At 48.6% G+C, this 25,745-nt stretch overlaps 2 protein-coding genes across 2 annotated transcripts; one reads left to right on the top strand and one right to left on the bottom strand.

Annotated features, from left to right (window-relative positions):
* Nucleotides 1-16,331: 16,331 nt before the first annotated feature.
* On the bottom strand, nt 16,332-21,044 carry LOC117846798 (protein INCREASED PETAL GROWTH ANISOTROPY 1). The gene is made up of 6 exons (XM_034727887.2): nt 19,379-21,044; nt 18,368-18,499; nt 18,099-18,280; nt 17,892-18,003; nt 16,695-16,829; nt 16,332-16,608 (listed from the first exon to the last, which is right to left on the bottom strand). Exons 1-6 carry the CDS (start codon nt 20,636-20,638, stop codon nt 16,477-16,479), a joined length of 1,953 nt encoding a protein of 650 aa, XP_034583778.1. The 5' UTR covers nt 20,639-21,044; the 3' UTR covers nt 16,332-16,476.
* Nucleotides 21,045-22,777: 1,733 nt separating this feature from the next.
* LOC117850579 (phospholipase A1-II 6) lies at nt 22,778-25,274 on the top strand. Its single transcript, XM_034732437.2, has 2 exons — nt 22,778-24,348; nt 24,435-25,274. Exons 1-2 carry the CDS (start codon nt 23,746-23,748, stop codon nt 25,059-25,061), a joined length of 1,230 nt encoding a protein of 409 aa, XP_034588328.1. The 5' UTR covers nt 22,778-23,745; the 3' UTR covers nt 25,062-25,274.
* The last annotated feature ends 471 nt before the right edge of the window (nt 25,275-25,745 follow it).

Genomic DNA, 25,745 nt, shown 5'->3' with positions numbered 1-25,745 from the left:
ATTCTTCGTGGAAGTCATAATCATCGTGTGTTGGAGTATTTGGATGTCCACAAATGATTGGATCTTTAAAGGAATCACTCCTTCAGTTCAAGATTCTTTGTTTCGTTTCAAATCAATTTTTACTCAGGTTATTCTTAGAGTAAAAGAAGACTAGAAACAACTCATGTCTTCATGGCTAGAGCAGACATTGTAATTTTTTTGTTTTTCTTCTTTTCCTTCTTTGTTTCTTGATTTGAACGTGTACTCTTGTTCTGTTCTTTTCTTTATAATATATAATCAGCAGGGGAACTCCCCCTCATGTTTCCTTAAAATTGAACAGTGTTTTCATAATCCTTGGAAAAATGGCAAAAGCAAAGAAATCACCTCTATAGTTTTGATAACGCCATCTGGTTCCTCATGTACCGCATGAACACTTGTTGACAGTAATGTAGTCGCTACCAATAACGCAGAAGATAAAGCAACAATACTCATTCTCGTGGGAGGCACATGAAGATGAGAGGCTATCCCATATATATATATATATATATATATATATATATATATATATATATATATATATATATATATATATATATATATATATATTACTATTTCAGCTAGCTGCGGCTGCAGCTGCAGCAGCACAGCACTGTAGCTGCTGCTAATTGGGACACTAGCTGTGGGCCGGCTGCTGCAGCCAGCACTGTAGCAGCAGCTGCAGCCAGCTATGCCGAACACGCTGACAAATTCGTTGAGAAGTCAACACCAACTTGTCGTCATCCATGCAGGCCATTCATTTCCTGAAATTTCGGCGATCAACATTACCGTAAAATTATGGAAATTTCTCACGGGATGAGTCACTCCTGACGGTGGTGATAGGGACAGTTCTCACTTAGTATATGGAAATAATAAATCATATTGAAGGCAGGTTTTTACTACAACCAAATGTCCACATTACTAACTGACATGTATGCATAGACATTTTTTTAAGAGGCAGCTGTCACGGTTATCTTCTTTGAACTTCTTTCTATGCCTATACTAAGAAATAATAATTCTTACTCCCTCTGTCCGCTCCAGCTCACCTCCCACCCCACCAGCCAGCTTCATTCCCTCTACCCCGGCGGCAGTGACATGAACAGTAGCTAGGTTTGGAGCTCGGGTGAGGAGAGAGCCGGGAGATCTGCACACTAAATTTTATGGTTTGCACGAATCTTAAAGCGGAAGGTGGGGGATCCATCTTTCGAAGAAGGGTAGGATTCCCGGGCAATGGTGTAGGAAAACATATAGGCTACGCTAGCTATAATAAATAGATCTAGTGTGTTCACCCATGAAACTTGCCAGTAAGGGTCATGGATCGTTACCACTAGACGCGCATCGCAGCGGAAAAAGAGTTGGAGCAGCCAATTGAACATAGATGCGCGTTGGTGTAGAGGAAGTAGTCGATAGAGATCGCCTTGTCCTCGTCCTTGTCCTCGTCCCAGTAGCAACATCGTGCTGCCGTAGCCGATCAGCACAGCAGCAACACCTCCACGGAGTCCACACGTATTGGAGAGGAACCTCGTGCGCCGGTGTGCTAGCACCGCGCACCTAGCAGGGTCTCGGGATTAGGCCGAGAGAAGGTAGCAACCAGGATTTGTAGTGTGGTGGAATGATCCGCCTCTAGCCCCTACCCCACGCTAATGGGCTTCCACGTTGTAGACCCATTATTACCCTAATCCTCATGCATCAATTATCTGAGCTTTTAATTCGAAATCCGAATTGTTATGATTGTCTTCCTCATGCATCAATTATCTGAGCTTTTAATTCGAAATCCGAATTGTTATGATTGTCTTTTGAGCGTACCATAGTCGATGTGGGCCGGACAATAGCATGCAGGTGAAGCCCACTGTCATCAATGGGCCGAGTCGCGAGGTGGTGGGCTGGTGGCAACATGAGGAGGCATGCGCTCCCCACTGAGTGAGTGCTGATGAACATGGAGTTGATCACTTGCAGTTCAAACTGATCGAGTTCAACGTGGCATTTAATTGAGCTTAATATTCATCAGCTCCAACTGGAAACACAGCATTGCACTAAAGCAGGAATCGTGCCATAAGAGCATGCTTTGGAACAACTTGAGTCAGCTGGAAGCTTGAAGCATCAAGCAACTGAAAGCAAGAAGGTTGATTTTCTCAGGCAACAGCAAAGCATTCCTCGGATATCATCAAGCAACACAGCAGAAGCGTGCTCCTACATACACATGGTGGGTGTATCAGCTATCCTGCCCTATATGTATCACGCTGCCATTACATGCCTGCATATGCAAATTAAACCAACTTATGCTGTAAACTCGGTCTACTGAACGACGATCTGCAGCCCGTGAAGGCCACTCTACAGGAATATCTCGCCATGTTCCAGGCCCCCTCCCACAAGAAGTCATTGCGGCGCTTACGACGACTTTTAACCTGGAAGATGTGCAAGCTGAAGCCCTTGATGAAGCCATGGCAATGGTGGCCGGAGAAGCAATCCAGGACATCCAAGAAGCTGTCGATGCTCTGCAGGTAGAAGCCCTCCAGGCGGCAGCTTAGCAGCCATGCCTTGTATCAACTAGTGTCTCCTACTTCCTTATGTCAGATGCAAGTTCAGTTAATTTGTGCAGCGCATGCCGTTGCTGCAGTTCTCCTTTTATCGCTAGAGACTATGTCTTCGCTTGGGTTGTAACACTAAAGCTACAGCTTCGTAATGGTTGGGCTTCATCTACTGTACTGCTGTTGCTTCATTTAGCTTCTGTGTTGCTTCAATCGCTGGTGTGCGTGCTGCTCCAGTCATTTCCCGCATTTTTTCCCTATGCGCCTGTGACACTGCAGTGGCTTCTTCAGTCACACTTGCATGAGCTAACAGGGACGAGGCAACGCTCACCCCTCACCCTTGCCCGGGCGGCGCTCACTAGGGAGTTGCAAACGCACGTACGCCACAATCACCATAACCGAATGTGATGTATGTCTGTTCAATCATGACGCAAATGAACATTGAGATCCTATGCTGGAATGTGAGGGGGCTAAACAGAAGAGCACGGAGAGACACAGTCCGAGAGATGATTAGTGGCACCTTATGCCACATCGCGTGCCTCCAAGAAACCAAACTTGCTGACATTGACCAATTCACAGCGGCTTACTTGGGAGGGAATAGGCTCGACAACTACTCCTACAAGCCAGCAGGGGGCATTATTGGCACACGAGGTGGCATCCTCCTTTTATGGAATGCTAATTACGTCAAGCTGTCGAACGTGATCTTAGGAAAACACCACATCACGGCGACAGTCACTATGCAAGAATCATTAAACACTTTTGTCTTAACGGTAGTGTATGGCCCGACCAGCGCTAGTAGGAAAGCCGAATTTCTCGCCGAGCTGCAATCTACAAAGCCACAGAATAACTCCTAATGGCTAGTCCTTGGCTACTTCAATCTCATTTACAAAGCGAGCGACTAAAACAATAACAGACTAAATCGGCATCACATGAACATGTTTAGAGAGGCCTTGGATGCATGTGACCTCCGTGAGATTCGCCTCCAGAACAGAAAGTTCACATGGAGTAACGAGAGCCACTCTGGTTAGACTAGACAGAGTTTTCGCAAATGAGCAATGGGAGCAGGCTTTCAATAACCATACGCTCCAAGCGTTGTCAACCTCGCTCTCCGACCACTGTCCACTGCTTATTTCCAATCAAGGCGGCCCGAGACGACCGAAGTCGTTTAGATTTGAAAACTACTGGACTAAGCTACCAGGTTTTAGGGATACGGTCGCACGAACTTGGAACGCTCCGACAACACACATCGAGCCTTTCGACCGGCTCTATTATATGCTCCATCACACGGCCGTCGCACTACGGGAATGGTCCAACTGCCTGATACCTGACGTGAGAATGCAGCTATATATGGCCCTTGAGGTCATCTTGAGATTGGACATAGCTCAAGAACATCACCCCATATCCGACGATGAACGACTGCTACACAGCCGGCTAAAAACTAGAGCTATGGGGCTAGCCGCCATTGAACGAGCACGAAAGAATCAAGCCAGTAGAATGAAAAATATAAAACTAGGTGATACGAACACGTGATTTTTTTCATCGGTGGGTCAACACCAGGCGTTGTAGGAACTTCATACACAAATTAAAGAAGGACATCGGCTGGGCATGTACACATGAAGAAAAAGCAACAGAGATACAAAACTTCTTTACAAGAACCATGCAACAGCCACAACCACGACAGGCAGATTTAAATTGGGACACCCTGGGGATCAGCAACCATGATCTCTCCTCACTTAACGCACCAGTCTCCAAAGACAAAATCAAAAGGGCTATTGACAAATTGCCAACTGATAAAGCTCCAGGACTAGATGGTTTCACGGGTCTTTTCCTCAAGTCATGCTGGGATGTTATCAAGCAAGATGTAATGGTGGCGGTCAACGCCTTTTACTCGCTTCGATGTAACAGCCTCGGCCTCATTAATTCGGCAACCATCATACTACTGCCAAAGAAAGAGGAGGCTGACGCGGTCCAGGACTTCAGGCCAATTAGCTTGATACACTCATTCATTAAAATAATCACCAAAATACTAGCGCTAAGGCTCCAACCACATATGAACGCCATTGTTTCCACATGCCAGAGCGCATTTATCAAGAAGAGGAGTATACACGACAATTTCATGTCGGTACGCAATACGGCGAGACGCTACCATTGCAACAGAGTGTAAGCCATCTTCCTTAAACTGGACATCGCAAAGGCTTTCGACTCTGTTAGGTGGGACTATTTGCTATCATTAATGCAACGACTTGGTTTCCCGACACGCTGGAGGGACTGGATAGCGGCGATATTGTCAACGTCCTCTTCCAGGGTCCTACTAAATGGGGTCCCAAATCCACCACTAAAGCACAGGAGGGGGCTACACCAAGGCGACCCCCTCTCACCGCTTCTCTTCGTCATAGCAATTGACCCGTTACAAAGGCTACTTCACTTGGCAACGAAAATGGGTATATTTACCAAACTACGGGGACGTGGGCCTTCATGTCGGATATCAATGTATGCGAATGATGTGGCCCTATTCATTGCGCCAAGAAAGGAGGAGATAGATACGCCAGTGAACATCCTGAATATGTTCGGTGAGGCGGCAGGGCTCAGATCAAACTTTCAAAAGTCAACGGCATTGCCTATTCGCTGTCAAGGGATAGCGCTAACGGAAGTACACGAAACATGCCTGCCAAGCTCGGAACTTTCCCAACCAAATACCTAGGCCTGCCACTATCTACATCACGCTTAAAACCGGTAGACTTCCAGCCTCTGGTCGACAAGGCAATAGGGAAACTTAGCAGCTGGAATGCAAGAAACATGACTGCAGCTGGGCGATTGACACTTGTCAAATCGGTGCTGACAGCCCAACCGGTGTATCTACTCATAGCTCTAAATGTTCCAAAGCAAATCATGAAGATAATTGATGCCAAAAGAAAGCAGTTTATTTGGGCTGGCAATGAAATGTCACTGCTAGGAAATGTAAGGTGAGTTGGACGCGGTTTGCCAGACACAAGAAAGAGGGTGGTCCAGGGGTGCTACACCTTGACAAATTCTCCAGAGCGCTACGCCTGCGCTGGTTATGGCAACAATGGATGAATGAGAGCGCATTATGGGGTGATTGTGACGTCCCCTGCACGCAAGCTGACCGCAAGCTCTTCGCGGCAACCACCACTATATCAATTGGTGATGGCAACAAAATATCATTTTGGGACAGTGGATGGATCGACGGCCAAAGGCCCCGGGACATGGCGCCCAACCTCTTCAGCATCTCAAAAAGGAAGAACAGATCGCTGAGCGAGGTCATCACGGACAATGCTTGGGTCACAGATATTGACCTCCAGCACCAGGGCTTCTCAGTCACACACTTCATTGAGCTTCAGAATCTCTGGAACGTGGCAAGCCGCCTACAACTCCGACCAGGGTCCCGGACACCATTCGGTGGAACTTGACGGCCGACGGCCATTACACCATGAATTCAGCATACCGAGCGCAGTTCTTCGGATCCACAAACACCAACTTTGAGGCCATCATATGGAAACCATGGGCGCCACCAAAGTGTAAATTCTTCAGCTGGCTGGCCGTCCAGGACAGAATATGGACAGCGGACCGGTTGCAGCGTCGGGGATGGCCAAGCAATCCAAATTGTGCTCTCTGTGAAGCAACTCAAGAGACGGGGCTGCATTTGTTCACTGAATGCAATTATACAAGGAATGTTTGGACTCAACTAAGTGCGTGGACTAGGTGCCCAGCCATAGACCCGGAATGCTGGACTTCACATGACACCATGACTGGTGGACTTCATTAGTGGGTACGCAGGTTGTTGATAAAAAAGGCTTGAGATCTCTTATCATCTTAGTGTTGTGGGAGGTATGAAAAGAGCGCAATACGCGGCTTTTCCACCATCAGGAACAATCCCTCCCTCACTTAGTGGCCCGGGCAAAGGACGAGACAATCACGTGGGTGGTGGCAGGTGCTAAGCACCTGGAGCGGTTCCTTGACGCCGCAAGGCGTAGTTGAGTGTACATAGGGGTGTATGATCCCTTTTATTTTTTTTCAGACCGCTAGCTAAGCTCGCAGTATACAGCATGTAAAGTTTCCTATCTTGTTTCGCCCCTCGAGCATTCTTCTTTATTAATAAAGCAGCAGCTCTCCTGCTGGCTCATTTAAAAAAAAACTAATATCTAGCTAGACGATGGAGTGTGTAGTCCAATTAATCACCGATCGCAGAAGGCTATACACAAGCAACTAATGGCCGTACAGGGCAATGAAACAGCCAACCAGGGAGAAGACCAGCCCGACAAGGGCAACTGCTAATTTCATGGCAACCACCAAGCTCTTCTTGGGCCATCCCAGGCAAGCAAGCTTGCTTATATATACTGATGACGACGATGTGGTCGCCGATAAAGACCAGGCAGACGAAGGAGAGGACGCAGAAGACGACGCCGATGAAGACGAAGCACCGGCAGCACCTGCGGCTGTACTTGGGCAGCTTGTCCACTCGCTTCCTGTTGCCGAGGATCCACAGCGCTGCCGTGGCGCTTAATGCCTCAACGGTGCAGCACATCATGGCTGAGAAGCACGCGACGTAGAGCGACTCGAAGTCGCTCAGGCCGGCGAGGCACGCTGCCGGCCGCACGAACGCTGACGGCTGCATCGGGTACGTTATCCCCACTGCGCAGGCAGCAACTCCGCCAACGCAAGCCGCCATCCACAGCACTTGGTTGGCGACAGCTAGGAAGCTCCCTGAGAGAAATGGACAGAGTAAGGATATTCGATATGTTAGATAAGATTTAAAATGTTGGTTATCGGTGGTGTTTGTATGGCCAAATTCAGTCCAAACACAAGCTAATTCACTAAAGTAAAAGGTTAATGTCACTCTTCATCAGAGTTTTACTTGCATGCTCAATCTAACATTCCCTCTGAAATTGTCTCAAATTTACTAGTAGTCATTCAAGCACCCAGTTAAGCTGAACATGAAGACTTATACAGGTTTCACTTGGAAGTGAATGGAAAATGAAAGATATTGCAGAGCAGCATCTGGTCAAGTGAGTGAGTGACACACTTGAAATAAGCAAAAGGACTGTACATCTTGTTAACGTTGGAGTAAAAGAAAAAGGGAACAGATACATGAGAATAACTGTGCATGTTGTCAGCTTGTCATCGGTATCATATCAGTATCTGTTTCATATACTGTATGCCATCAAAATAGTCCCAAGCGAGGATCAAGGAATTCAAGCAAAGAGCCTAGTTCAATGCTCATATGCGCGTTGCTCTTTTGTGAACATCTGCGTCGAACTGTGTTGATCTAACTATGTACAAAAATAAAAAAAGGTTAGATCGGACGTATTCAGAATCTTAGTTCATCAAGCAAGAACGCCTACAGGCAAGAGCAGATGAAGAACGCCTGTTGGATGGACTTCTTTTTCGAAGGAAATAGCATATCCAGGAGCATGGGAGCGGAGGGATTAAGGGGAATATTGGGCATACCGTTGTTGAAGAACGGCATCGCCATCGAGCTTTCCCTGTCGTCTTTGCTCGCTCTCTTCTCCGCGGCGCCCTCTGCTTGGTGTCCCTGCTATGATCTGATCTCTTTCACTGCTCAGTTCTGAACTATTGTGCTCGTTTTCAGGCAGGCAATGCCCCTCCCCTCACTCCTCACGCGCTTCCGTGTAGCTTATAGTCTGCATATATATATTTATCACACTACATTTTCAACACGATCAAAAATGGAATCAAAACAAATTCCCGCGACAGTGCGACTCTTACACATTTTCATTAATGCCGAGTGGCGTGCACATGATTTCGAAAGGTGTGTGTAACAGACTACACTAGCAAATGCGGATGGATGATCAGACGCGACTTGTCTCATTGTTTTATTTTGAGTTTAATTTTAGGTTTACATCTATTATCTTAATACAATAGTGTTAAAAGAAGCCACCACGTTCGTCGAGAAGGTCTAAAAATTACCACATTAATCGAAAAAGAGAAGAACGTACACCGTTCCATTTTATGAAGATCTAATGATCTAAACTAGTCCAAATAGTCCATGCCAAATACTACTAATAAATATAATAAATTCAGAATTTCCACCACCGCCGCTTACAAAACCCTAGAAATTACCAACTAGCCCAAATAGTCCATGCCAAATACTACTAATAAATATAATAAATTCAGAATTTCCACCACCGTCTCTTACAAAACCCTAGAAATTACCAATTAATAAGTGCAAAAAGAATAATCCATGCCGTTGTTTTGGTTGTTCCCAATTACAAAGGCTAAGATCTATTACATATGCATATATAGATATCAGTATCAAATCATGGGTTCATATTTGACGTAAGCTAGCTAGGTGTAGAACAAGTAACAAGATAATCCCTCCGTTCCTAATTGTAAGTCATTCCAACTTTTTTGGAAGTCAAAGCATGTCAAGTTTGACCAAATTTATATAACAAAGTACTAACATTTATTATATCAAATAAGTAATATTAGATGCTTTATTAAATATATTTTTATAGTATATCTATTCGGTGCCATAAATCTCTGTAATCCTCTCTGTAATTTTGGTCAAACATAAAATGGTTTGACTCTCTAAGAAAATTGAAATGACCTACAATTTGGAACGGAGGGAGTAGGATTCCAAAAAAATATTCCAAGGAGGATAATTAAGGAAGCATATCAAAGACCGTATGCATGTGTTAGATAGTGATTAAAATAAACATACTCCTACATGCTAGCAAATTAAGAAGTTCACACATACATTCAAAGCCGCACTAGCTCATCTCATCAAAGGGAACCAGAGCCTACAAACGAATTAGGTACTGTTTGTAACAATGCTTCTAGATGCCAAGCCGTCATCGAGATCCCAGCAATGTGGCGTGTGCAGCCTCCTCCATTGCAGGTCAACTCAGAAACAATATCTACCACAAGGAAGCGCTTGTGGGGACCACCCCTCGGACGTCCACACTTAAGCAATACAGTGCCATGCCCTGGATCAGTATCTGGCACTAGCGTATATCGGAATGATTATCAGAGTAAGAAGAGGAGGAAATAGGAGGAATTATGTCGGTGTTATCTTCACCTTTAGGGAATAATCAAACAACATTCAATGTGCAGCGGAAAGACGAAAGCTGACTCCTTAGGTAACCTGGCAGAACAAGCAAGATTGAGTACTTTTGCTAGAAGTACTCAGCAAGTATCTTAACGTAGAAAAGTTAATGACATGTAAAGTAAATTAAGGAAAACTAGGTTATACGCAGAAAGTTATTTGTATGCGAAGTGTAACACCATTTGGGCTTTAAAAAGAAGTAGTTGTTATTATTGTAATAATGTTTTTTTGGCCCTGGAGGGGGAAACAAGCCTCCCCTACCGTTACTATATTTTAAAGGCAACGACTGTCAGGATCCTTCTTATCTCAAAAGCACGAGCATCGCCCTTAATTCTCTACTTTGTATCAAAGAGGTGTGACTAATCAAAGAGAGCTTTGACCATGTGAGTTCATGACCAAGAACCTTGGCTATTCGAATAGATTACCCATACGATCAAATAGCCCATACCAAGGCCTTTGGTGGTACTACTCTACGAGACCCATACCCACCGGCGTTGGACGACATCCTCTAGCCCCATCCAACACTGGGGCCTAATCAGGGGTCATTCCACGTCCACTCACGGACACTAACCCAGGAAAATAGATGCATCATAATGTGTCATACAATGCCACCAGGCCCTACGAACCTCAACAAATGACCCGTGCCGGCCGGACCTGGGACTGTACGAAGGTCCTGCTCCAGTCTATCCGTTGTCCACCGTGGCTCCTTAGGATGGTTTACTAGATTCTGTAGTGGGGTGTGAATCAATTTCTCACATAAGTAGGCACTCCCGAAAGTTGTACCTTTTTGGCTTGTATGGTTGCACATATACACTGGAAAGACTTTCTCAATGAGCCGGTCCTTAAATGACCAAGGTAATGCTAGATAGGGGCCCCTCATGAGGTTACCCAACTTACCTTGCGTCCTACTTAGTTGGTTGCTAGTCAAGTTTTACAGTTCATTCCTGTTGCCAAAACTCACACCTAAAGGATTAAATTGGCAATAGAAAATATATGAGATCTATTAGGCCTTAGATACAAGGCCATTCCTAGGGTTTTAAGCAAGGAGGAAGAGTAAGGGCTTGCTTATAGGAATATGCTTAACCTTATATTTAGGGGGCTTATGAAATATGCAATATCACATTATTATCTTGGTTAATTTTAGTGTTGCAAAATATAGGATGAACAAGGGGTTGGTGTTAAGACTTGCCTTGCTTGACGAGCGGTGAAATCGAATCCTTAAATGGATGACTATCTCCGAGGTGAAACGTGAACTTCTCGGGGAGAGATTAAGTTACTAAGAAATAGAAGAATAAACATGCAATCAATCACCAATCAAAGTAATCCAAGCTCATTGGAAAGAATTCTAAGGAAAGATTGTGAAAGGGGTTGGGATGGATTTTCCTAAGTTTCTGGTGATCTCCTATACTTCATGTGATTTTCTAGGTGTACGTTCATGGGTTAGAGAATGGTTTGGTGATAGACCTTTGGTTATGGAGCTTGAGCATATGCTAAGAATTTCCTAAGTTCCTAGGAAAAGTTTGGCATGATTTCTAATAGGATTTCTATAGGTTTATTAAGTGCCTCCTTAGTTTTGGGGGTGCAGGATATGAGTTTGGGAAGGTGAATTCATGAATGTGCCTAGAATATATCCTAGCATTTTTAAAAATTTATTAGATATTTTTGGAGCTAAGAATGGCAAAAGGAGAGATTTTGGGTACACTAATGGGGCTCTTCTATTGGATGAAAATGGTTTTATTTAGTTTTGGACCTTAAAGATGCATAAAAGGATATTGGTTGGTTCTAATAGGTATAGAAATATATCTAATATTTTAAGAAATTTTGGTGGAATTTTTGGATAATTGGAAGTGGGTGAAATAACATTTGGGGTACTCTCAGCCGTGTGTACCTAGCGTTTTTGTGCAGTTTGTGAGACCGATAGGTGGGGCTGGGTCAGCAGGACAGCGAGGCTGTGACGGAGATGGGGCTAGGTCAACAGGTCAGCGAGGCTGTGACGGAGGCGGCTGTGCTGTGGACCTAGTTCGTGGTCCCATGGACTAGGGCGAACGGATGAGAGTGGTCCACTGGACCAGGTGTACAGAAGGGTAGTGGGTGACGTGGTGCTGATGGAGCAGTGTGTGTGGCGTGTGTGTGACGCTACCGCGTGGCTACCACGTGGGAGCCACGTTAGGGCTCCACCCAAGATGGGTGTCGGGGCACTGCGGCGAGGCAGAGGAGGCTCGCCAGAATCCTCGCCGCCGGCTGCTACAGTGTAGCATTCGCGGTGGGGTTTAAGGCTGGAGGCTCGGGGTGATGCGATGGGGTGGATTGTGTGGATGTTGGGGTGGGTTGGAGTCTACGGCAGCCAGCGCGGCTCACCTAAGTTGGGCGGTGCAATGGGGTTAAGGGGATAAGGTCATGACTCGGGTAGCATAACGAAGCTACTTAGGGTGTCTCTGATGGTGGCACGGTGGCCGGAGCAGAGCGACGGTGTGCGGTGGCAGTGGGGTTAGGCGGCGGCAGCAGGTCTTACGCGAAGCAGCCACTAGGGTGGGGCTGCAGCGCAGCAGGGTGGCTAAGGACTTCATGGCGACCTCGACTTCGACCCGTCCCAGCTCTGGAGGACAGAGCATAGCAGCGGGTGGAGGCAGTGAGCCTGAGTTCCTACTCCGGCAAGGGAAGGGAGGTGAGGTGGTGGTGCGAGGTGGGATGGCACCGGGAGGGGGCTATTTATAGCCCCTGAAGGAGCTCGCGGTGTGGCTCAGGCCGACGGATAAGGCCGGACGTAAGCGGATTAGCTCGCCGGCCATTAATGGCAGGCGGGTGAGCAGTGCACCGGCAGGGGCTCTAGCGTGGGTGTGCAGGAGGGCGGAGGGCAAGGGATGCATTCCAGGCATGGTTGAGGAGCCGAGGCGACATGTCATGATGAGGCGGCTCCAGGGCGTTGCTTGGAGCAGTGCATAGCGGGCGGGGTGAGGAGATCAGGGCGACAGCCATCACGGCCACGCCGTGGAGTCGCGCATGCAGACGCGAGCGGCCGGGGTTATGAGGAAGGGAAGGGGGATTCTGATAGAGAGAGTGGGCGAGGCATGGCCGTGGCAGTACATGCGCTCATCACAGAACAGGGAGGTGGCCGGGGGACGCGGATCGGGCGGCATCGTGTATGCCGGTGAGGGGGGATGTATGGGTGAGCGTGAGGGGAAGAGAGGGGAAGGTGATGATGACGCTGGCGTTGCAGGCTGGGTTGGTTGGGCCAAATGGCCCACTAGGCCGTGCGGGAAGGGGGGAGGGAGGAGGGAGATGGATCGGGTCGGAAGGTGGTTTGGGTTGAAAGTGAAGCTGTCGACCTCCTTAGAAATAGGAGAGATTAGCATTTATTTGGAGGGGTTTTTTATATAGTTTGAATTCAAATTTGAGAATTGCCTATAAGCTTTGGATCTTTTCTTAAACTCTAGAGCACACAAATGCACAACCATGTGATGTTTATGCTTAATACGAACATGTGTTAAAATAATTTTAATTATTAGGGAGAAAGGAAGAAAATTTTAACAAGTCCACATTTTTGAATGTTTGAAATTTTTGAGATGTTACAGCTCTAATGGACTCTAACGATGTCCATGAAAGACAAATAAAGAGAGAAGAGATGGTTATGACGAAGCCTACACCATGCGTAGAAGTAAAGAACTCATGGAAAAAGATGTCATGTGTCCTGTGTATAGCCTTGCAGCCTTGCTGCGTAACCACAGAGTCTAGAGGAACAAAGGAGAAGAGACACGACTTTTGGTCTTGGACCTGATGACAACAACATGTTTGGACTGCGCAGATAGTGGGTGAGCCAACGCGAAGAACGATCAAGCGCCCCATACGTCTTCACCAATGAAATATGTAGTAGGAACACATGAGTAGCTCTACCACGCATAGAAGTAAAGAGCATATGGAAAAGGATGTACTATGTAGCCTTGCTGCCTAACCATCATCACCGTTGATATAGGATCATCCAGTCGCGTAGGTGTAGGTGCAGCTAGGACTAGGCAATGAGTCCGCCAGATATGCCATAGAAGCAAGTGGTGATTTGAAGTCTACCAAAACTCCACATGGTTGAGCTTTAGGGCCTGTTTGGTGGAGCTCCATCTGATTGTAATTCTCTATGGGAGCTGGTTCTTTAAGAGAAGTGATTCTATAGCTCAAAGTGATTCTCTTTGATTCTCTAGCATAAACTCTTAAAATCAAGATGGAGAATCACTTCACAGAATCAGGAGAAGCTACTATTTTCAGCTTCCAGTCTCTTAGTTCATTTCAGAGAATCACTTCACAGAATCAACAGAGAATTACTTCTCTCTGAAAAACTATTTGGCAAGGCTCCTGCTGGATTCATCAGAGAATCAGCTCTGGGAGCTCTGCCAAACAGGACCTTAGATTTCAACCCTCAATTTCGAGCGATTTAGGGCCACATTCACAAACTACAATCATCATATGTGAAACCAATGGGCAAAAACATAAGGCGATAGGAGGATCAATACTGCTGGCAAGAAGCATCCTAAATCTATACAAGTCGGGAATAGAAATAGCTAAATAAAGAGTATACACCACATACAAATACAATTCATAAGTAACCATATTCAAAATAAAAAATATTCTAAAATTAATATGTTAATTGGTGGAAAAAAGAATAAAAATTAACATGTTAATTGGTGGAAAAAGTAATAACATACAGGTCATCCATGCTCCAAATAGATTATAGTTTTGTTAGAGAGATGGATTGGCTTATGTGAACATCAGATAGACTAAGGGAATGAATTCATTTGTTTCAAAATGAAAGTACAGATATTGAATCGGATTCCAAAGAGCCAATGCTTATTTCCAAATCTAGAAGAAAGGAGAGAGAAGATATTTTTTCATTTACATAATCAAGAGATCAATAGGGTCCACGTCGAATGCGATTAATAAATAGCTAAATTTATAATAAAACATAAGGAAGTAGTTAATTTGTGTACAAATTGTGAAGAAAAATAGCTAAATACACAGTTTATGCAAAATACAATTAATTAATAAATAAATTTAGAATTAGAATAATGATAATTCCTATTGAGATTGGAAAGCATATTATTTACATAAAAATCCCATATAGAGTATAATTATTTAATAGCTACAATTTAAATTTAGCCTTGAAATACCGCGGTAATAAAAATTAAAATGATATACACATCATTGATTTGTATGATGATGTAATGGTCTAGATTCACTTCGAAGAATACATGTTGAGTATGCTTAGTAAATAGGTCAATTTGAAATCCAGGTAATAGGAAATTAGTAGAGAGCTTTGGGTGACCAATCTGGCCATGGTGAGAATCAGTGAATCACGAACACAAGGACCATCAAAATTCTATATGAGGTTGTCGAATATTGCGAGTAGGATAATGCAATGTTAATCGGCCATAGAGGTACAAGTGGACCTTATATAGAAATGTCTAGCCGTGCTATTTGCATTGATTACCCTCCTAAAAGAAGCCATTAGCCTTGCCTAATTAATACTATCAAAATTAAATAAAATTATATAGTAAATAAAACTAGCAGTTTGGTTTCGTTATGACTTCAAAATTAGAATGATCAAATAAGAGTCCATATCAGAGAGAGAGAGAGAGAGAATACCAAAGTTTTACGTTAAAAAAGCTAAACAAACTATGTTACTTTTCATACGTATTAGAAAGAAAAAGACCTAAACAAATTATTAATATAAAGTCCATTTCATAATAACGATATGTTAGATTAAAATAGAAAAAAAGAGTCTATATCGATACAATACAGGAAGGAGGAATTTGCTTGAGTGCAAACTGAAGTAAAACTTAACCTACAATTTCCATGTTTTATTTTATGGTCTGAGCTATTCGGACAAAACTATAACTATAAAACATCATACAAAATCATTTGAATAAATTTATTTCTAAGTAAAAAGGAACCCAAATGTTACCATGAGAAATAAAAACTAGCTACCCGCTATTTGCACGGGCCACCTTAGTTTTGAGTACTTGAGAAGGTCAACATGACATATATAAAGAAGGGGGCAGTAGTTGCGCCCAAATTTTTGGTGCACCAATAAGGCTTCATTTCAAGCAAAGCAAACATTAAGGAATTTTACGGGATTATAATTCTATCAAAAAAATATCCTATGGAACCCTCTTGAACAAAGAATTGATCGTCTAGAATTCTTATGGAATGGCCTGTGCAATATAAATTTGGAGGATTTTCTTTGTGCCTATATTTCTCTTCTGATACATGTGTGTTCATGCAGCTTCCTTGGTTTTCCATTTCCATAGTATTCAAGGTACTAAAGCACTCTAATCATGTGTTTTACCAATTCCAATGTATTAAATTGCTGTGGTAAAAAAGGAGCTAGTAAACAGTGGAAAGCTATTTAGCCATTTCCACGCTAGATGTACATATGGTTTCAGAAAAATATTAAAAAAACATGCCTCAAAGCCATGCTGTAACAAAACCCCCAAATGGCTAAATGTCCTAAATCCACATCGATTCGTCAAAGCGATGCCTGTGAAAATAGAAAAAAGAACTGCTAGGCCTTGAATATGCGGCTTGGCTGGTTGGCCAAATTTCCGTCCAGCGTTCTCGTGTGGTCTCTGAATTGAGGTGCGGCAGGAATGCTCGCCTACGCCTCCTCCTAGCTACTTGAGAAGTTGCAGGGAACGTGCCCATACACAAGCACATGACACTACACAGGAACGGCATGTTGACGCCAATGGATAAGAAGACTGAGAATCTGAAATAGCTTCTCGCTGACAAATTGAGTATTTGGCCAAGTAAATAGACATTTCCACCATCCTATAGTAGTAATGGACTGCTATAAATACATGAGTTTCAACTTCTGCCAGCGAGTCTTTGCTGATGCAGATGTTGATTTTGGCTTTCCCGTTGCGACTGGAAGGTTGAAGCCTTCTCCTTGATCTCTTGAAAGGCCCGCATCGTGTCGCCATCAAAGCCACCTGCAAACTGCAAAGAACAGTAGGGTTGAGCACTGTACACAAATTTGATGAGTTGAGCGCATATTGCAGTACATGAGCAAGTAGGGTGGTTACCTGGTGTACTCTGAATGCGAATCTGACTCCTTGAAGCATTAGCTCCTCTTCGTCAGGGCCACCTTGTATGGCCTCAAGCTCTGAGGAAACCCTTCTCAGATACTTCATTGCTAGCTTCATAGATTGTAGTTTGATCTGCATATTAAGATTCAAACAAGCAAGTTGCGTAAGCAGATAGCCGTATAAGCACTTGTAATTGCTCAAGATATGCCAAAAAATTGCAATCTGATTTAAGAGCTTTAAAGTTGTCCAAGTAATTGCATGCAGCACAGGCGACATGGAAACTAGACATTTGTTTATCAAGCACAAAGTTAACATCAAGTGCACTCAAGACTCATTTGTTTGTGATGCATGATTTTCCCCCTCAAATTTGTGAAAGCATTAGGGTGTTGTATGATCAAAATACTTGCTAATACATCAACAATGATGAAATTGCCCTCTACCCAAAAGTTTGATGCCATCACATTAGTTACAGAGTAGGCTATTTCCAAAGACTATTTTCCCTGGGTGAAGCCCTCAGCAATGGCCCATATCTGTTCTGAACAAGGTAGCAACAAGCCTAGATGACCAAGCTTGTCTATCAGTTACCAATTTCTGAGTCTATCAAGGTTCGGAACAAAAAAAACACCAGCCTGAACAAAATCCAAAATTTATGGACCATGCTTCTGAACCAAAAGTTCATAAGGGGCCATAAAAAACAAAACGGATTCACGAGAACCCCTGGCTAACACAGCATTTCACAGCACATCACAAACAGAGGAAAGAGCTATCTTGTTGGTCCCCAGGTTGCCTAAATTATTTTTGCTTTGGTGCCACGAGTGTATGTCCAATAGTGAATTATGCTATTTGTAAATGATGAAAAACATTACCCTGAACCAAGTCATGGCATCTGCAGAAACAAAATAGATTCATGAGAACCACTGGCTCACACGTGCATTTCGTGGCATATCCCAGCGAGCAATAGAAGCTAGGGCCTTCCTATTGGTGCCCAAAACAAAACGTTGCTCAAAATTCTTTTTGTTGGCACCACAAGTGTGTCTCATAGTGAATCATGTTTTGTTCCCACCATCGTTCCTCTACAAGTGCAATGTAACACACCAGCAATATACATGTTTGTCTAACCATCTGTATTTGAGCACAAGGTCGAATGTATAACAATGCTGCTCATTTAGGGAAAACAATTAGCTCGCACTATACCTGACTAACAATTCCACTGTCCTGCATCCACTCCCATGGGATTTGGTACCCGCGGTACCGACTCATTGCGCCATCCCTCACACGCACAAGGCTGTACACTCCATGCTCCAACCTGTCAATGACCATGGATGAACACACGATCGAACAAGGAAATCAGAACTGAATATCTATCGCTCATATATACACCAGAAGCTACAAGGTGCTTACTTCTCGAAGAGAGCCTGCATCTTCTTGAGAGCAGAAGAGCAGGGCTGCCGCGGGTCATCACAGAACGATGACGCCTCCAACTCGATCTTCTTCAAGTCGCGGTACCCAAACGCGGCCTCCCGCAGCGCATCTGCCTTCCCCTCCGGCCAGTCGAAGTGCTTCAGCACCGCCCTCTCGTCCACCTGCGATCCCACGGCACCCAGTGAAACATCGGTTAGCTGGTTGCTGTTGAGCAGCATTCGGACGTGGACACCGAATGGATGGCTCACCAGGCGTGAGAGCTCGACATCGAGCCACTTGACGAAGGTGACCACGTCCTCGATGTCGACGAACGCGGCACCCTGCACCTCCTTGATCAGGAACCGGATGAAGTCGCCCTGCCTCTCCACGTCCGATTTGATCTGCAACCACCGAAACCATTAGTTCAGCAGCCATTTCTTCCCATCGCAAACCAAATAATCGAAACAAAATATAACTTCCACAAGGTCGCAGCACAGCGACATAAGAAAGCACATTTTATTTCAAAATTTCTTCGATCCAGGTGCAGGCACTTGGCGCGAAGCAACGGTCTTGGCTCCAACGGCTAGCTGGGCCTCGAGGATACGGCCGGACAAGGCCACAGCTTTTTTTATTCGAAAGAGTAGCAATCCCCGCTTCAGCTCATTTATTACAATCCTCTTTACCACCTGTGCTAGTGGTTGACAGTGTCGGGGCCCCACGAATCAGTATGACAAGGCCGGGCAACCTTTGTATGATTCCCGGCAGAGGATGCAGCTTTCTTTTTTGTTCCCAACTACGGGTTGTCCTATCCTATTCACTGCCCTCGTGTCTTTTACTACTTGCTCTGATGACTAACCATAAAACTCGGAAGAGAAATGCATGCAGGAATTCATGGATTTCTTGCATGAATTCATGGAAGTTGGTGAACTCGAGAGCGATGAACAGGGGGGAAAGATGTTTGGTTGTTTCAACTGTATTTGGTGCTCAAATGGCCGTATGCGTGCGCGCACGCTCGAAAAGACGACCACTTTCTGGTGCTCACCTTTTTTTTGTTCATCTCTACAACAACTCCATCAGCAATAGCTACTTCAGAGCCAGTGAGCCAGTGAGCCACTCGTGTCAGTTTGTTAAAACCTCTAGCTTTTGAGATTTTTTTTCCACCAAAAATGGCAGGTAAAGGACACGATATTGTCAATGAAAATGAGTGGGGAATGGGCCGAAAACGGCAACAAGTGAAGAATTTTACTTTCTGTAGTGAATTTGATCGATCGAACACTTACCGCAAGAAGATGAGCAGAGCGGTTCTCGATCTCGCCGATCATGTCCCTCGCGGCGGCGGCGCCCCCGGGGCCTGCTTCGCCGGCCGCGCCGCCGTCCCTCCACCTTGAGTCCCTCCGCATTAGCGAGTGGTAAAACTCCACCACCTCTGGGACTCGCCTCACGCATGGAGCGGGCGCCGGAGTCGAGGCCGAAGTCGCAGGGGAGGACGCTCTCGATGTCTTCCTCGCCGCAGGTGGAGGTGGTGGCGGCGGAGCAGGAGGCCCCGCGCCTCCGCTGCCGCTGTTGCTGCTTGAAGTCGACGGTGACGAGCTCGCGCTGCGGCGTCCGCGCGTCGGCATTGACGATGGCGGCGGCAGCGGTGGAGGCGGGGGTGGGGCGGGTATCGGCGGGAGCTTCGAGAGCTCCGGCACGCGGCTTCGTGATGCCGCAGTGTCCGAAGAGTAGGTCGGCGTCGATGGCGCGGACAAGGAGTCACTGGATGAGGAGTTCGCCGGCGAGGCGCGCGACGAGCCAGAGAAGTAGGACCTGGATTTGTACGGCGCCGGCATTGGCGGCGGCGGAGGAGGAGGAGGCGCGGGAGGCGGAAGAACTGACAACCCGGCCACGACCTTGGCCGGCTTGCTCCCTGCATTGGAGCGCTCGGAGTTGTCCGACGACGCCGACGACGAGCAGTCATCGGGCTCCCGCCGCCGCTTTCTCATCTCCGCCATCTCCTTCTCCACCTCCCGAACCCTCTGCTCGCTGCTCCTCGCGGCCGCCACGGCGGCATCGAGCTCTGCGCGCAGGCGCGCGTTCTCGGCCTCGAGCCGGGACAGCGCGGCCCAGCACCGCCCGAGCTCGCTACTCTTGGCGGCGAGCTCGGTCTCCAGGAACGGCACGATGGCGACGGTCTCCTTGAGGATCTTCTGCTCCAACAGCTCGGTCCGCAGCCGCGACTCCCGTTCCTGCAGCTCCTCGACGAGGCGGACGAGCTCGCCGGGCTCGGACGCCGCGCGCGCCGGCTGCACCTGCGCCGACGAGCGCGGGAAGTAGCGCGCGAACGGCCCCGCCTTGGACCCCGACCCCGAAGGCGCCGGCGAGCCGGAGGACCGCCGCCGCGGCGTCTCCGGCTGGCCCGCTCCCGCCGCCGCGGATCCAGGCAGCTGCAACGGCGCCGGCGCCGGCGCCGGCGCCTTGCGCGCGGACGAGGAGGAGGAAGGCCTGGGCGTGGCCGGGCTCCGCTGGAAGCCCATGGCTGCCTTGACGCGGCCGGCCACCATGGCTGGCAGCTGCGCTTGGTGCTTGCGTTGCCGTGGAATACGAAATGGACGCCTAGGATTGCGCCACGGACATGGCCGTGATGCCGAGCTCGTGCTGGTCTCCGGGCCACCTCTCCTCTGTCTCTCTCTCGGTCTTGCTTGCTCTCTCACCCTCTCTTCGTATCGAGTAGTAGGCTTTTGGGTTGGGGGATTTTAAAAGAGAGAGGAGGGGTGGGGCACGGCCTTCGAGGAACGGTCTTTGGCTTGGTCTGCTGGGAGTGAGACCGAAGCTGGAGTGATGAATGCTACCGGTATGTGGAGTGAGGTAAAATACTCGCCAGCACGTTGGGGATGGATGAGATGGAATATGAACGTTGAGGGGGAGGCCGGCGTGGCACTGGCACGAGATGAGACGAGATCACCACCCAAACAATCCTCTGAATCTGCTTTGCATGTTCTGAATCTGGAAACCTCTTTCTTTTGACCCGTTTGGTTTCCTCGGGTTCTTTTATCACCTGAGCTCGGTCTCGGTGGGGATGGATCGACTAGTTTACTGTCACCGCTTTAACCGACGCCTTTTCCTGTTGGTTCAGATGATGGCATTACATGTGATTTGAATTGAGCCGAGCGTTCACCGGGCAAAGGCTCGCCTAGCCGACTGCCTTGACCCGTGTCCGTGCCCTTCCTTGTTCATCAGACATTCAGACCGAAGGCGCAGGTTGAGTTGTCAAATCGACCAATGAACCTTGGCTGGATCAGTGAGACGCGACTGTTCACTAGCGCTTGCGTTCAGTTCGTTCGTTCAGGTCCATACAAACGATGCAACGCCAACGCGTGCACGGCCGCGACGCATGTGTCACGAGAGTAATTGCCACCGTGCACACGACACCCGGCTCAGCTTTAGTGCACGTACGTCTCCGATGGGGCTCCCAGTGAGAGCGACGCGTTTAAATCGCTCGTTTGGCCCCAAAGCCGAGCGTGCGTCCGTATGTGCCGTGGCAAGGATCACGGAGAGCGTCCGCGCTGTGGGCCCCGCAGGTCAGCTGCCCGGTGGCGCGTCACTGTAGCCGCCGATGCGCCCACAGAACTCTGCACCAGGTGCGTTCCATGCATGGGCCGTGCCGGTGCATGCGTTGGTGACAGCTGCGGCGCTCCTACTTGGCCGTGCCCGGGACGCACGGATGCAGTCGTGCAGAGTTGGAGTGATGGCTCAGCACTGCAGGGCAGGCGCTTCCATGAAGGCGGAGGAGCGAGAGCGCCGAGGGAAATAAGTGGGAGCTAGCGACCGTTACCGTTGCCTACCGGGGGTTTCGGATTCTGGAGCGGTCCGCACGCTCCCTCCGGCCAGATCTCACGTGACCTCGTTCGATCTGCTTCGTTGCATCTTGGGTGGGAAAAGGTTTGGCGATGCAATGCAGCCACGGGTGCACACAGTGAGGTGAGGACAAGAAGATCTAGATGAGAGGGGTATCCGGTTTGATCGCGATTTGCCACACCTTGCACTAATCATTATCAGTGGTGGTTAAGGGAATGATTAGGTGCGCCAGCCACGCACGCCGCGCCACGTCATCGGCTGCCAGGACCCTCAGCTCCACTCCACCCACACACGGCCACACCATCGTGCTTGTCATCACTCTCCAGAGTAGATACCGCAGTGCTCTATGGTCACCGGTCAGTGAGTGGTCGCTGGCCCGAGACTCCGGCCGGTTCCTCGGCAGCGACCCCCCCTCCAGAGCAATCGATGGAGAATGGGAGATCACTGGTAAACCCAGTGATTTCGAGCAGAGATGGCATGAGAATGATGGTATCCCTCCTCCCCTTTCATGCCTCTGCCTGCGAGCAAAGCTGATCTGCACGTACCCCGCCTGCCTTGTGCCCTTGTCCGATAGCATACGGGCCGTGCCTCGCTGATAGTACACTCACGCTCGGCTCGGAGCACTTGTTTAGCTGTCGGCGATTCGCAGCCAAGGGATTCATGGCGTCGCCGGCAAACACGCCAGGGCGCTGCAGACCACGGGGACGGGACGTACGGCGAAAGTGATACTAATTCTGAACGCCGACGGCACAATTATCAGTCGCATTAGTGCGTTGCAAAGAATGTTTTTGGTAGGGGGGGGACGCTTAGTCCGAACGTTAAAGATTATCATCGAGGGAATGGAGTGACATCGACGCGAGGGATCCCATGAGATCTTCAGCACTATCTAGCGTAGTCTTCGTGCTGGAATTGGCAAGATGGGATGCGATGCGAGCGACGGAATGCCGGTTGGTGAAAGCGATTAGTCCTTGCGTGCTCGTCACTTTAAGCAACCGTCCGTAAAACTTACCAGTGCTGTAGCCGGCCTGCCCAAAATTCGTACTCGTGTAGTCATGTTACGAGTGCAAAGTAGTGTACTAGTGTGTGGATCAGGCGGGCCAGCAAGAAAGAATCTTGGACTCTACTGGAACAGCCCAATTCAGCCTTTGGACCCAGAAAGGTGTTCCGTGTTTGTCGCGAGAGGGGTATGGTCATGGTCCAAAGGCAAATTTCAGTGTGATGATATCCGGATATGAGAGGGGCACGAGACTACGAGAGGATGTCATGTTGGCAATATGGGCAAAGCATATGTGGTTAGTGGTTACGGGCTGGCCCAACGCTCTAATTTTGCTGCAGCCTATCTCCTGTCTGACCGCAGTTAGCCAGTTTCGTTCACGAGGAAGGAGTGGACGAGCCTCAGAGCATCATGCTTCAACCTTGGGAATGGCCATAACAGATTTCCTAACCCAGACGCGTCAGGCGTTCGTGCTGTTCGCATTGCTTGGCACTTGGCCGACCCATCACGCATCGTGCTGTGGCGTATGCACCTCACCTGCTCTGTTCCTCATCTTGCCCAGTTGTGCCATGCTGCTGCACGCGACGCATGTCATGTTCATCTATCTCATCATGCAAATCCCAGCACGATACATGTCATGCCGTTGCCGTTTGCGCTCTCTTCGTCATCAGAAGCAAACCCGAGCAAGCAAAAGCTAATCGCACTGTCATCACTGTATAAAATCGCACTGAGCAAGAAGCAGACATTAAGAGCTAGTCGTTGCAGAAACCTCAGCGACCCATCCTAGACGACGGAATAAACCACACGGCTGAACTGAACATGTCCCAGCACGGCGGCCTCGGGGACACGGCCCGGCGGTGGCGCGAGCTTCACGGCGAGGGCGGCTGGGACGGCCTCCTGGACCCGCTGGACCTCGACCTCCGCCGCACCGTCCTCCGCTACGGCGAGATGGCGCAGGCGACCTACGACGCCTTCAACCACGAGGCGCTCTCGCCGCACGCGGGGCTGTCCCGGTTTGCCAGGGCGCGGTTCTTCGACCGGGTGCGGCTGCCGGGCCACGCCGCCGCGTACCGGGTCACCAGGTTCCTGTACGCGACGTCGTCGTTGCCCGTGCCGGGCGCGTTCATCCTCAGGTCCGCGTCCGGGGCGGGGCGGTGCAGGGAGTCCAACTGGATCGGGTACGTCGCCGTGGCCACGGACGAGGGTAAGGCCGCGCTCGGGCGCCGGGACGTCGTCGTGGCGTGGCGCGGCACGGTGCAGGCGCTGGAGTGGGTCGAGGACCTCGAGTTCGCCATGGTGCCGCCGAGGGGCCTGCTCGGGGACCGCGAGGCCTGCGACGCCATGGTGCACCGCGGGTGGCTGTCCATGTACACCTCCGCCGACCCCGTGTCCAGCCACAACCAAGACAGCGCAAGAGATCAGGTAATCCTCGTACGACTTGCGGCACTGTCACTGTCACTCTCACAAGTCACCTCATGAATGTATCGGTCGATGGATCATGGATGCAGGCGTTGCGCGAGGTGCGGAGGCTGGTGGACACGTACAAGGACGAGGAGCTGAGCATCACCGTGACGGGGCACAGCCTCGGCGCGGCGCTCGCCACGCTGAACGCGTTCGACATCGCTGCGAACGGCTACAACGTGGCGCCGGCCGCCGCGGGGATGGCCGCCTGCCCGGTCACCGCGTTCGCGTTCGCCTGCCCCCGCGTCGGCGGCTCCGGCTTCAAGAAGCGGTTCGACGCAGTCTCCGGGCTCCGGCTCCTCCGCGTCCGCAACGCCCGGGACATCGTGCCCAGGTACCCGGCCGTGTTCTACCACGACGTCGGCGCCGAGCTGGCGATCGACACGGGGGCGTCCCCGTACCTGAGGAGCCCCGGGCACGAGCAGACCTGGCACAACCTCGAGGTGTACCTGCACGGCATGGCGGGCGCGCGGGGCGGAGCGGGAGGAGGTGGGTTCGAGCTCGCGGTGGCGCGGGACGTGGCGCTGGTGAACAAGGCGTACGACGCGCTGCGGGACGACCACGGGGTGCCGCCCGGGTGGTGGGTTCCGCACAACAGGGGCATGGTGAAGGGCTCCGACGGGCGCTGGAGATTGATGGATTGCGAGGACGAAGATGACGCCGACTCCGAGTAGGGAGTAAAGAACCAACGCTACTCGCATGTTCATCACGTATATATGCGCGCAGAAAATATTTGTTACGATGGGAGTATGAATTTATCAGCCTGACAAATTCAGTTTTACTAAGCGATTTCATGATAGAAAAAAGTTTATGCAAGAGGGCTTGTGTTATTGTGTGCTACTGCTTGACTGCTTGTGAATGCTGAATGCGTACGGCTTGTAAATTCATCGTCCTAGCATTTGTTTACTCTTGTTTGCATTGCATTGTTTTGCGTCTCCATACGAACACACAAACGCTAGCCTACGCATACGACATTAAGATTTAAGACGATACAATACAAATGACAAGCACGCGTGGCTATTTTCTTCGGTGACGCTCGCCAATCGCCACTGTCACCGTGTCTGTTTCTCCGGTCGGCAGTCATATACGCATGGAACGGATGCTCTGGTCCGCCCATGCCGAATTTTTCCCTGCCACACTATCTTTGTTGTTATATTTTAGGGGAAAGCTAAATCAAGATCAAATGTTTTGAGGAGCTCCCACGCTCGATGTTTTAACCAATCGAGAAACACCATGTTGATTTGCTTTCTTCTCCTCCGGTAATGGAGGGCTCGCTCCGCCCGCAGTAGTAGTCCCAATATTCCAATATTACAGCGTTAGCAGCGTTTTGTCTTCTGGTCGGTGCCCCTGATCCCTAC

Source organism: Setaria viridis, chromosome 3 (assembly GCF_005286985.2).
Source record: "Setaria viridis chromosome 3, Setaria_viridis_v4.0, whole genome shotgun sequence".
Lineage (NCBI taxonomy): Eukaryota > Viridiplantae > Streptophyta > Magnoliopsida > Poales > Poaceae > Setaria > Setaria viridis.
Note: the sequence above shows the minus strand (reverse complement) of the source record. Positions and strands in the feature narration are given on the sequence as shown.

Bases quoted from the DNA above. Each gene is read 5' to 3' on its own strand.
- LOC117850579 (XM_034732437.2), top strand. From the start codon at position 23,746: ATGTCCCAGCACGGCGGCCTCGGGGACACGGCCCGGCGGTGGCGCGAG. The intron at 24,349-24,434 runs GTAATCCTCGTA...TCATGGATGCAG, and splicing joins AAGACAGCGCAAGAGATCAG to GCGTTGCGCGAGGTGCGGAG.
- LOC117846798 (XM_034727887.2), bottom strand. From the start codon at position 20,638: ATGGTGGCCGGCCGCGTCAAGGCAGCCATGGGCTTCCAGCGGAGCCCG. The intron at 18,500-19,378 runs GTAAGTGTTCGA...CGGTGGTTGCAG, and splicing joins GCTCTGCTCATCTTCTTGCG to ATCAAATCGGACGTGGAGAG. The intron at 18,004-18,098 runs GTAAGCACCTTG...GGTCATTGACAG, and splicing joins ATGCAGGCTCTCTTCGAGAA to GTTGGAGCATGGAGTGTACA.